The sequence below is a fragment of the Gossypium hirsutum genome, chromosome A09 (genome assembly GCF_007990345.1).
Source record: "Gossypium hirsutum isolate 1008001.06 chromosome A09, Gossypium_hirsutum_v2.1, whole genome shotgun sequence".
In the NCBI taxonomy this organism is placed as follows: Eukaryota; Viridiplantae; Streptophyta; class Magnoliopsida; order Malvales; family Malvaceae; genus Gossypium; species Gossypium hirsutum.
Window position 1 is genome coordinate 38,924,990 of NC_053432.1, and position 12,883 is coordinate 38,937,872.

The 12,883-nt window shown below is 31.2% G+C and overlaps 1 protein-coding gene across 2 annotated transcripts; it reads left to right on the top strand.

The window, feature by feature from the left end:
• The first annotated feature begins 7,896 nt into the window (after positions 1-7,896).
• LOC107888825 (65-kDa microtubule-associated protein 3) lies at positions 7,897-12,528 on the top strand. Of its 2 annotated transcripts, none has more exons than XM_016813054.2 (13): positions 7,897-8,135; positions 8,982-9,065; positions 9,200-9,406; positions 9,491-9,742; positions 9,819-10,028; positions 10,133-10,288; positions 10,394-10,553; positions 10,663-10,814; positions 10,908-10,995; positions 11,176-11,249; positions 11,340-11,414; positions 11,517-11,790; positions 11,867-12,528. In XM_016813054.2, the coding sequence occupies exons 2-13, from the start codon at positions 8,994-8,996 to the stop codon at positions 12,331-12,333; spliced, it is 2,187 nt and encodes a 728-aa protein (XP_016668543.2). In that variant the 5' UTR covers positions 7,897-8,135; positions 8,982-8,993; the 3' UTR covers positions 12,334-12,528. The 2 variants fall into 2 exon arrangements, with proteins under 2 accessions (XP_016668543.2, XP_016668544.2); XM_016813055.2 differs by lacking the exon at positions 7,897-8,135 and adding an exon at positions 8,580-8,852.
• Positions 12,529-12,883: the final 355 nt, after the last annotated feature.

A 12,883-nucleotide genomic window follows, 5' to 3' on the forward strand; every position in this document is an offset into this window, starting at 1 on the left:
GATAACTCGTTTGTAGAAAGTTAATAAGACCATAGATGGAATATGCTATGACAGTCTGGTATAAGGTATATGGTGTAAGACCATAGATGAAAGAGGCTATGAAAGTCGGGTATACGTTTCACAGTAGGGTTGGTGAGCGGATATCGGGTGAATCTCGATCCAAGACACTGGCAAGCAATTAAGCATATATTCTAGTATTTACAAAGAATGAATGATTATATGCTTGTGTATTTCGAAAGAGATCTTACTCCTATCGAATATACTAATACTAACTTCCAAACCTATCGAGATTCGAGGAAATAAACATCGGGTTGTGTTTTTCTCCTAGGCGACCGGTCCATAGTGTGAATAAGTGTCAAGTAGGGTTGCACTACTAGCTTCACTATGGAGGCCAAAATATGAGTTGTGGAAAAAGCTATGATACTATAATGGTGTAGTATATGAATCAATTTTGCTTTTATTTGTAACCTACATGAATCAATTTACTCATTTTTCATGTAAAGTGACCAAAATGCAATCTGAATGATAATATAGGGACTCCTACTGTACTTTACCACCATTTTATTTGTATTATAATAGAATTAAGGGTAAACTACTTAGATAATCACCCAAGTTTTAGCATGTTCCTGTTTTGGTCTCCAATTTTTTTGTTGTTGTTATTTTAGTCCTTCCCTTTTACGTCAAATTCACATTCTAGTCAACCAAATGTTAATATGTGTTTGGTCACCAAATAAAATGCTAGCGTGATCTGATACAATAACAAATTTAGCCTTTAATGTTTGTCCATTTATTTAATTTAGTTCTAATTTATAAATCAATAAATTTAACCCTCAATATTTACTCATTCTATAGATTTAATCATGATTCTAAAACGTAAACAATATAAACTAGAAATAAAAAATTAGAAATTTAAAAAATAATAATAAATAAATTTGCAGATTCTCATTCATAAACTGATAATATTTGCATGGAAAATCCAAACATAAATAAATATTTAAATATGATTTAGTTTCAAGTCTTTTATTTCTTAAACTTATTCCAAAGGAAGTTTTTTGAGCTCTTTCTCTCCGGATAGCTAGGCTGCACAAGGAAATCAACAATGGCTGTGGCGTGTCATCTTTTCCATGGTTTATTTGGGAAATTGAAAAATACACAAAGCCCATACAAATTCTGGGCAAGAAGAATTGAAGGAACTCAAAAAATGGAATTAGAGTATTAAAACAAAAACATATTTTGATAGGTTGATGCCAATGATGTTGTGATGTACCGAGCCTCTATTTAAATTTTTGATAGTTCAATGTTCGTTCTTGTATTAAAAAACTAAAGTTCCCATGGTTAAAGGCTATACAACCTACAATTACAATACTCCTTAATTAGTCATTTCCGATGGGTCTCATGAATCCGAACGATGGTAATGAAGAGGAAGGTGCAATGAGGCCCCGGTCCAGTTTGTAGCTCAATTCGGCAGCTAACGAAGGAGATCACGCAAAGGGAGGTTCAGCTTTTGACTTGGAATTTTGTGGCTTTCCAGTTTTTACTAAAATAATTTGATCGTAGATTTGAAGAGAGAAGAAAAAGAGGAGTCCGACGACGCCCTTCAAAGATGAGACCGGATAGCGGCATAGATCCCAACAATGGTGGCTAGGGTTAAAGAAGAAAAAAAAGAAAGGAGGGAGGTAAAGAAAAGAAAGATGAACAGATAAAATAAGTGTTAAAAAAGTTCAAAAAAAAATTGTGTCAAAGAAAGTTGTGGTTAATTAGTTAAAAATGGAAAGAATAACATTAATAAACGAGCACAAATATAAAAAGAAAAAAAATTGGTCCATTTAACTTTTACTTTTATTTTCTGCATATTTTGCTAATTTAATATTAAATTTTTTAAAATCATGACTAAATTAATAAAATAAGTAAACATTAAAGATTAAATTTGTTATTAGATCAAACTATGTCATCCTTTCATTTGGTGACAAAACACATTTTAACGGTGGAGTGGCTAAAACTCGAAATTAACTTTACAAGAGTGACTAAATTAAGAAAAGAAATATTTTGAAAACCAAAACAAGAACACGTTAAAAATTGAGTGACTATCTAAATAATTTACCCTATAATTAGACCTGTCCATGGGTCGAGTAGCCCGCCTAACCCGATAGCTCGACTTGGCTTGGACTGGGCTTGGACAAGTATTTTTGTACATTGAGTAAGCTCGAATTCAATTTAAATAATAATAATAATTTTTTAAATTTAAATTAATTATAAAAATACATAAAATATCAATTAAAAATTTATTTTGTTATGAATATTTTATTATTAAGTGGATGTTTATTAATATCAAGATAAGTTTGTTGTACAAGAGGACTTTAAAATTCATTAGAAGTAGAGTTTTATTTTATTTATATTTTTTATGTCTATAAATATAAATTTTAGAGAAACATTATAAATATTTTTATTGATCAATAAAATACATAATTCTCTTGATCAATAAAATACATAATTCTCTTTTACTATTCTATTTCTTATTATTTTATTTTATTTATTATTTATTTTAATAACATATTATCAATACGATATTCTATAATAATAAAAAATAACATCTAAAACCAACCCAACAAAAATTCCATTTTCCTAAAAAGGTTAAAATTACCAAAAGCATGAATTGTACTTATTCTCTTTAAAAGTCATTATTGCCTTCAAAACCACACAACTACTCCAACTTTAAGTTATATGTGCCACGAAGTTTATAGAAATATTTTATTTATATTTGATTAGTTGTATTCAATCAAATATTGAAGATTAGATTTACTTTCTGAGATCATAAGTAGCAAGATGCAAATTTTTTTTAAGAATTTTTTTATTTAATATTTAATATTTTATTAATTTTTAATTAATTAATTCATGATTAATTATAATTTATTTGATAAACTTTTTTTTCATCTTTTTGAGCATGGTAAAAGATTTGATGTTAACATTGATCTTAATTCTTTGATCGAGCAAAATTTAAATAAGTATAGAGCTTCAATAATTAAACAACATCAATTTTCTATATATACTTTTATAGCATATGAGTAATATATTAATCAAATTCATACTTATAATTTTCTTAAAATTTTATTTTTGAAATTATATTTTATTGAAAATATTAAATTGAATCGGATTAATCCGCTCATAATGGGGTAGAACCTACCATTATAAAAGTAGTTTATATATAAGTTTTCTTCCTATATAAATAACTGCTTCGACAATTATTTTTTAAAGAATAAAAAAATAGCCATGCGACCATTACAAAAATCTAGAGTTCCATGCAAAAATGGCATTTGTCCATTTGAACAAAAATAACTTTTCGCCATTGCTATTTATTTTTTAAGTGACTTTCATACTTGATGATATTTCACCATTGATGATGTTAATGGCACTCGATTAAAGATAAGCTTTTCTGATATTGATTCTTTTTAAATAAAGAATTCATTGGGACAATTAGAATTTTATCTTACTAGATTTGTTGCATTCTTCAAAGTTAATGCAAACATAAAAATATTTTAAGGCTCTAATCATGGACGTGATAAGCGTTGTAATAATAACCACTAGAAGTGGAAATATAGTAATAAATATGGAAACAATGAGAGTTTTCGGGATATCTTTTTAAATGGTAGATATAACTTATCTTATCAATGGAATATGAAAGATTATTGGTCGTATACCTGTCGTATGTCCAAATATTTTGTTTTTGTTAAAATTCTTGGAGGCAGATAAACTATTAAGTTTTAAAAGATATTCACTATAGTGGGTATCATATTGAGAATGTGAATGATGAAAATTATATTACCATGAATCATTCTTACTATAAATATATAAATCCTTTAATAGAGAAAGATTCAATTATTGAATTATATTATGTATGATACTTAGATACCTATCTTTATTTTGAAAATGATAGAGAAATATTGGGTTTTGACTGTGAAAGATTTACTTGAATTGTGGATTAATTTAAAAGAAAGATATGACCATTAGAATATGAGAAACCATAAAGCCCATTGTATTAGATTTGCTCCATTCCTTGAAGCAAATGTAACAATATATAATAAGTAATCTTTGATGTGGACGTAGTAAATGACTTTATAATAACCGTAAAAGGGATGATCATAATAATTCTTCTCACCACCATAAGTGGAAAAAATGAAGATAAATAAGAAAAGAATTCTCAAGAGAACCCTTTAAGGAGTGAAGATAACTTATGTTATTGATGTGGTATGAAAGGTCATTGATTGCATACATGTCATACGCCTAAACATTAAATATGAATTGCATCATTTTTTGTAGATTATGTCACTAATTACTTAAGTATTGTATTTCTTACTAGTAATAATTCTTCTCACCACTAGTAATAAGAACTATCAATATAACCCTTTAAAGAAGAGAGACAATTTATAAAAAGTCATTGATTATGTGGCTATCGTACACCTGAAATTTTTATTATTCAATTAATATTCCTCAAAAGGAAGAAGACATATGTCCTGTCGATAATAAAATAGTGCATACTATCCTTAGAGACAAAATGCATTTTCTTGTTTGGTAATGAAACAAATTAATCTTTGGTGGTATAAAATTAATACATGGCTTTAGGTTAGTTAATATATTGTTAACCTATGTTCAATGTAGTAATGAAACATGTTAATATTTCATAGTACATAATTAATTCAAAGCTCCAAAATAGTTAATATATTGTTATCTAAAGAAATAAAGTGATAATTAATACATTATGTTCTAATCAATTTCAAAGAAATTATGTTTTAAAAGAATATACATTGTAGTTGATATCATATTGAGGCATTAGACGAGAGTCGATTGATTTATATATATTACATCTATTATATTGAGTAAGAATTTTGTATTAAAAAATTATCGTCTTCCCTCTAGTTTGTACTATGCATATATTAGAAAATTATATTCTGTCATCTAGTTTGTACTATGCACATTTTAGTACGGTTAAATTAGATGAGATGCTAAACCAAAAGTTTACATTAATACTGTTGAATCATATGCATAATAAACCAGAAGTTTACTAGTTCAAATATACTAATTAGTTAGCATGATTGGTTAGACCATCCCGATTAATAATGATGTGACAAGATAAGAATTTACATGAATATTTATTAAAGAGCATAAATATTTATTAAAGAACTTGAAGATTTTTCATTATCAAGTGTTGCTTATTTTCAAAGAAGATTTATTAAACCTCACTTGCAAAAGTTGAGATTGAATCTCCTGCATTTCTGGAAAAAAAAATTGGTTCCATTTATCCAACAAGTGGATGTTTTGATATTATTATGGTAGATGCATCCACAAAATAATCACATGTGAGTTATCGATACGCAACCTGTAGTTTGCGAGATTACTTGTTTAATGATTAATGAAAGAAAAAATCTTTCAAATTCTTGCTAATGTTTGAGAGTATATTTTTTAGGCTTTCAATTATTATTGTATGTTTATGTATATAAAATGATTTAGTTAAATTAATGACTCAATGCCTCCAGTTAGTAGCTAAACCATATCTTTTGAAAAAAAAAATTGTATATGAATGAGGATATGATATTTTACATGAATCAATACTTGTACACATCATGCCAATAAGTTATGATATGCTCCCTATTACAATTGGCTTTTGGTCAGGCGTTAAATACAACCCATTTTAGAATTTTTGTATGTGCGATATATATAAAGTTGCTCCACCATAATGCATAAAATCGGTATTCAAAAAAAGTTAGGAATATATATTAATAATGAATCTCCTTGTATTATTAGGTGTTTTTATCAAATTAGAGATTCAATTATGATATGATTTGGTGATTATTATTTTGATTTTATAGTTCCCAACATTTTGGGGAAAGAAAATAACTGTTGGATGAAATAGTTATTTGGAATGGATTATCATTATCTAAATACTCATAGAAAGTAATTTGAACCATAAGTTCAAAAGTATTTTTACTTTATTGCAAGTTAACTTCCAAATGTATTTACTAACCTAATAAGAATAACCAAATCTTAGATACCGGTTGATTTGTCAAAGACCTAGTAGAACAATCAGATAGAATAAATTGAAAGTATTGCATGCGTGAAAATGATAGATTGATTGATTCCAAAGATGAAAATTTTTGTAAAAAAAATAAATATAGATTGTCATATAGTGGAGTGGGTGCTCCTGAAGAGATCTAAGACATAACTAATTATTCAAACTCCAAAAGAGATTTGAGTACCAAAATATGAAAATGATGAAAATAAAGAGCTCTTAATAAGTTATGTCAATACGAGAAAATGTGGAATCATGAATGAAAAATTGTTGACAATAGTTTTGCATGCAATATTATTATTGAGATAAATGAAAAAAAATTAAGATCTTGAATAAATTTGTCAAGAAATATAGACACGGAATAGATTGACCAAAATAGAAAGATGCAATTCAAGTAGAATTAAATTGAGAAGTTTGTGAAGTTTTTGGCCCAACAATCCAAATGTTTAAAGGTATAAATCCAAGAGAGTACGAATGAGTAGTTTTGTGAAAATGAAAAAGAATTATGAAGTTTTTGCTAAGTTTTAACATTGATTAAGAAATATATTCTTTTATAGTGGATGCAATAAACATTTAAATATCTTATTATTTTGACCACTCATGAAATATTTGGCATGTGTTTAATGATTTTTGTTACAATCTTTTATATGAATCATTATATAATGAATTTTCTATTGAAATACTTGAAGGATTTAGAATGATAGAAGCATATAAAATTTTTTGGGAAATTGTTTAATATGTTTGCGTAAACATTTATATCAATTGAAATGATTGAACATATGTAGTAAATTCGACTCAATGAATAGTAGTTGAAGGAATATTATAAAATGATCCAACATGTGCATATATAGAAGGATCATGATCAAAGTTTGGCTTGATTATTGTAGAGCTCCTAAAGAGATCAAAATATATTTTTCTAAATTTTTTTCTTCGCTCATGACTTTCAAAATTTGCTTAACAAATCTATTTAAGTGATCATCTGAAAAGCTAATATTCAAGATTGAATATGTAGAATATGAAATATTATGTGATGTTATCATGAAAAGGAGTAAATATGTGATGCACTATTTTTCCTTTAATCGAGATTTTGTCTCATTGGGTTTCTCTAATAAGGTTTTTAATGGGGCGGAATGTTATGTGAATTGTAGATAAGTGTACTATTTTTTCCACAAGATTTTTATCTTTGTAAGGTTTTAATGAGGTACATTATCTACTAATAGATATTTAAAGAAGAGTGTTACGAATGTTTTATTATTAGGTGGATATCTATTAAGATCAAGATAAGTTAGATATACATTAGGACTCTAACATTTATTAAAAATAGAGATATTTTATTTGTATTTTTTATGTTTATAACTATAAACTTTGGAAAATTATTATAAATATTCTATTAATGAATCAAATACATAATTATTTTTCATATTTTTTATTCTTTTACTTTTATTATTTATTTCATAACATATTTAATATTTTATTAATTTTTAAAGAGTAAAATGAATTTTTTAGACGGATTTGGTTGAAAATGAGCCCGTGCTTGAAAAGTTGTTTTGAACCAGAGCCCTTTACCTACAATTAATCCTCGGAAATAATCAGATGCATGCAATGCCATGGGACTGAGGGTGCCCCTTCTTTTGATAGTGAAATGATCGTATTACCACTTTGTATACTTTAGAAATACAAAATAAAATTGAACTCCACTCCAAAATCTAGACCGTTGATTCCCAAGTCAAAAACGGACGGATGATCGAAATATATCCGGTGCAAACAGGTACATGAGATCGCTGCCTCCCCCTCATGGGATTTGAAATTCAAATCGTGCGAATCCAGTCCCCATCATTTAAAAAACCAAATCTATAACGAGCGCTCTTGTTCAACGCCAACGGTCATTTTTTCATAAACAGCGCCTACACACTCTTAAACTCTTTGTTCCTTTCTGTTGTAAATCCAAAATTCAAACCTCAATTTATCCCCTTATTTTGGGGTACTAAATCTACATTTTCTAAGGCAAATTTTCACTCTTTCTAAGAAAAAATCAAGCATTTGGCTGGAAAAATCGTTCGTTTTGAATTTTAAGGTTTCTCTTCGACTCTTCACTTTTTTTTCCTTTTCTTTTTGTTGCTAAATTTGGCCGAAGAGAAAATGTGGAGAAAGAAACACAAGGAGGAGCTCAATGCTTATATGCTCTGTTTTTTCTTTCTTTTTTTCTTGTACTTCTTTATGTTAATGTTATTGCTCGTTCTGAACTTCTTTTTTATGATTAATTTAACCAAGATTTATGGAATAAAATCATGATTTAGGTCTTAAAGAGAGGTGTTCAAGACAGCTAGAACTGTAACCATTAATGTTTTACCTAAATTTAGGTCTATACTTTGGAGCTTGCAAGTTGCAACTGACTTTTTTTAGTAGTACGATGTTGATGGAATTAGGGTTTTCGGATGATCATTTTCTCTTTCGTTTGGCATTTGCATTATTAGATTTTATGTGTAGTGAATTCCTAGTTTAAATTTCAAATTGTACTTAATTTAGGAAAGAACTGATGGAGATCTAGAGTCCCGTATAACGTGTATTTGCCTAATTAGTAACAAATTTCAATGTCTAGAACAATCACCACATACGTTTCTGTTCTTTCCGTAATTATGAAATTCGTGTATGATTTTGAGTTTCAGGAAATAAGAATATGTCCCAATGCAAGCTTATACCTTCAGCTTATCTACTTTGGCGACTACAACTTTGTTTTTCTAGTTTCCTTGTTCTTACTTTTCAATTTTCCAGCAAAAAATGATCTGAACCAGTATTCGCCATCTTTTACAATTCTATTTACAAACTGGAACTGCTAATTTTTTTGCCCCTTTCATTTGGTTGCTTTATTGTGTGTATAACTTTGGTGTCTTCTGATTTCTGAAGATATTGGTTTTGGCAGGAATACTTCAACATGCCTACTCCAAAAATTGATCCACTTCTTCAAGTGGAAACAACATGTGGAACCCTTCTGTACGAACTTCAGGTATTGGTTAATTTCCACAACACTTTTAGATCTTTTTGTTTTGTGTCTTGGCAAGAGGATGCCCATGAGCTGTCCCAGTTTAATTTTAAAATTTTGAACACTGATCTAATGTTTACCCTTCCATGATTCCTTAGATAATCTGGGATGAAGTCGGGGAGACTGATGCTGACAGGGATAAAATGCTGCTTGAGCTCGAAAGAGAGTGCCTGGAAGTATATCGAAGAAAGGTGGATCAGGCAAATCGCTGCAGAGCTCAGCTACGACAGACAATTGCTGATTCTGAAGCTGAACTAGCTGCCATCTGCTCCGCAATGGGGGAGAGGCCAGTACATATTAGGCAGGTCAGGAATGAAAACAGACCCTGGATGAAAATTTTCTGTGTAGATTGAAGTATTTACTTGCGTTATGGTTAAATGTTTTTTCAGTCTGATCAAAACGCTGGAAGCTTGAAGGAGGAGCTCAGCAAGATTCTTCCACAATTGGAGGAAATGAAGAAAAGGAAAATTGAAAGAAGAAATCAATTTGTAGAAGTTCTAGAGCAAATACAAAAGATCACAAATGAAATTTATGGATCCACCGAATCATTTTCTTCCAAAACAGATGTGGATGAAACTGACTTATCCTTAAGGAAGCTTGAAGAATTGCATAGACAGCTCCATGAGCTTCAGACAGAGAAGGTCAACTTTCCTTTCTTTAATTCTTTATTGGCTCCACCTCTTGAAAACTAATGCTTATCTTTTCTCTCTTGTGCAGAGTGATCGTCTGAAGCAGGTTCAAGATTACCTTAGCATGTTGAACGAACTCTGCTCTGTGATGGGAATGGATTTCAAGCAGACGGTTGATGAGATCCATCCCACTTTAGGTGACCCTAAAGGATTTAGGAGTATTAGCAATAATACTATTGAGCAGTTGGCAACGTTGATAAAAAAGTTACGGGAAGTTAAGATACAGAGGATGCAACGGGTAAAAAAATGTTATTTTCAACATTTTGTATATTGCTCAATTCCCCTTCCTCCCAACTTCTTTTTCCATCTTCCTGTAATAATGATTCTTTGACCTCTTGGCAGCTACAAGATCTTGCGACTACCATGTTGGAGTTATGGAATCTGATGGATACACCAATTGAAGAGCAACAGATGTTTCAAAATGTTACCTGTAATGTTGCTGCTTCAGAACATGAAATTACTGAACCCAATACTCTCTCAGTAGATTTCATAAAATACGTAAGTGATGCTTGTTTAAACATGTTCTTCTCTCGGTTCTTATATCTCTAAAGGTAAGTGCTTTCTTCCAGACTAACAGAGAAGTAAAAATGATGTATGGTGCAGGTTGAGGCAGAAGTTTCACGGTTGGAAGAGTTGAAGTCAAGCAAAATGAAAGAGCTTGTCCTCAAGAAGAGATTAGAGCTAGAGGAGATCTGTAGAAAAACGCACCTGGTTCCAGATTCAGAATGTGCAATAGAAGATGCCATTGTAGCTATTGAGTCTGGTACATGGCAATGCTATATATTTGTCATCAAACTATAGGTTATAGATATCTCATTTTGCTCCATTTTTCCTACTGATTGCCATAATTTTTTTATTACTATTATATCCAGGGCTAGTGGATGCTGCTACCATACTAGAACAAATTGAACTTCAAATTGCGAAGGTCAAAGAGGAAGCTTTTAGCAGGAAAGAAATACTTGAAAAGGTGGAGAAATGGTTGACAGCATGTGATGAGGAGTGCTGGCTTGAGGAATATAACAGGGTGGTTATTTTAGTCATCTCATCAGAGAATACTTTTAAGAGTATGGTCTTTTGTGTTCTAGTATGACTTTCTTAGATGTCTGTTATTCAACAGGATGAAAACCGATATAATGCCGGAAAAGGTGCACATCTTACACTCAAGCGTGCTGAGAAAGCCCGTGCCTTGGTTAATAAACTTCCAGGTAAACTACAAGATAATTGAGAAACGTAAACTTAAAGTACTAAGCTTGGTTATTTAGTAATGATTTCACATCATTCTGCCAAATGTGTGTTTGGTTCCTTCCATTTGATCTCCATAGTTTACCTTTTTTTCTTACAATCGCTTAACACGGTGCTGAAGTTGTTTTATCATGTTAAACCAGGAATGGTGGAGGCATTAGCTTCAAAGACCGTGGCATGGGAGAAAGAGAGAGGGGTTGAATTTTTGTATGATGGTGTGAGTACTCTAATAATGTACACTTTGAACCTTTACTTCCCATATATGCTTACACTCTTGGTATCTAACTGACCCTTGCATGCTACCCAGATTCGTCTGCTTTCTATGCTTGAAGAGTACACTATCTTACGACAAGAGAAAGAGCAAGAGCGTCGTAGGTTGCGGGTATGCTATTAACCGTATTTCCCTATTATAGTGCATAAGCAAATACTTTTTAATCATGTTTTGGGACCAGGCTAATAGTCGTTCACTATTCTCATGCTCCAGGACCAGAAGAAACTTCAGGGACAGCTGATAGCAGAGCAAGAAGCACTGTATGGGTCAAAACCAAGCCCATCGAAGCCGCAGAGCGTAAAAAAGGGTCCTAGGTATTCAACTGGAGGTGCAAGCAATAGAAGAGTCTCCTTGGGAGGAGCCATGGTTCCAGCTCATAAACCTGATTCTCTTCACTCTGCAAAGGCTACTCCCAAAACACGTCCTAGCAAGAAAAGTGACCATTTAAATCATCGCCAGGACGATGGCATTCCCGCTTTCTCAGCTGGTATGTTCTCTGTCTATGCTTTATTGAATTTAAGAAACATCTCAATTGATTTCTAGGTAACTAGACTATTTTTCAGTAAGGAGAGGCCTGGACATTGCTGAGACTCCTGTTCGAAAGCACTCTTCCACTCCCAGTGCTGTAAATGGTAAAGAACCAGAGTCACCATTATTAGTTCGTAAGCCATTCTCACCTATCGCTTCAGCAGTATCATCGAAGGCCAATATGACAAACATGTTAGAAGTTGAAGATGATGGTGAAACCTCGCACAAAATGCTTCATCCAAGTAATGATCTCTCACACACTACTACTCCATTAAAGACAATTCCTTTGATCGACGAAGAGAATAGGACTCCAAAGGCAATGCCAATAATACCTAGCACACCTTCGACATTATCAGTTCCAATGCAGACAGCCATGACACCGGCACCTCCGTTGGCACCTATACCTTTTGCTATTACCAAGCCAGTCGAAGAGATTGAACAGTCGTTTGAGGAAAGAAGGCTTGCTTTTCTGCTTTCTAAGATTCAAATGACGTCATCATGATCTAGTGACACTTGAATTAAATTTGGTTTTACTTTTTTTTTTTAACTGTTTTTTTCTCTCAGGTTTGTAATGGCAAAAGTCAATTATAAAATTGACTTTTTCTGCTATGCTATCTATGTAAGGAGTTCCCTTAATGTAGACGAAAATGTTGCAAACAATTCTTTGTGACTCTAATGCCAACTTTCAGTTTTCTTATCGATGTTCCCACACAATCAGTGATCGGGCAGTTTCCAGAACTAGTAACTTTTTATGCAATTTTCACAGTTTAATGGACATTTTCTTGCATGAACTTTTCCTCCAATGTTAAAAGTTTGAAGATTATTTGTCTAATAGCTGCAATTTGGGTATCAATCTAGTTTGGTTTTATTTGATCCTTCTAAAATGTAAATACAACCAAAATTTCTATTTCAACACCCAAAATGCAACGGGCTCGCACTTTTTATGGATTTAATCTATTTATTAATTTCATCGGGTGTAATAATTAAACCGAGAAAATACATATTACTCCAATGAGAAAATTCAGCTAAACATTTCTCTTTATTTAGTAAAG

What these genes read in the sequence shown, in the direction of transcription:
- LOC107888825 (XM_016813054.2), top strand. Translation starts at nt 8,994, where the DNA reads ATGCCTACTCCAAAAATTGATCCACTTCTTCAAGTGGAAACAACATGT. An exon ending in ATGAGCTTCAGACAGAGAAG is followed by an intron (nt 9,743 to 9,818) that starts GTCAACTTTCCT and finishes TCTCTTGTGCAG; the next exon opens with AGTGATCGTCTGAAGCAGGT. An exon ending in AAGAGCGTCGTAGGTTGCGG is followed by an intron (nt 11,415 to 11,516) that starts GTATGCTATTAA and finishes CTCATGCTCCAG; the next exon opens with GACCAGAAGAAACTTCAGGG.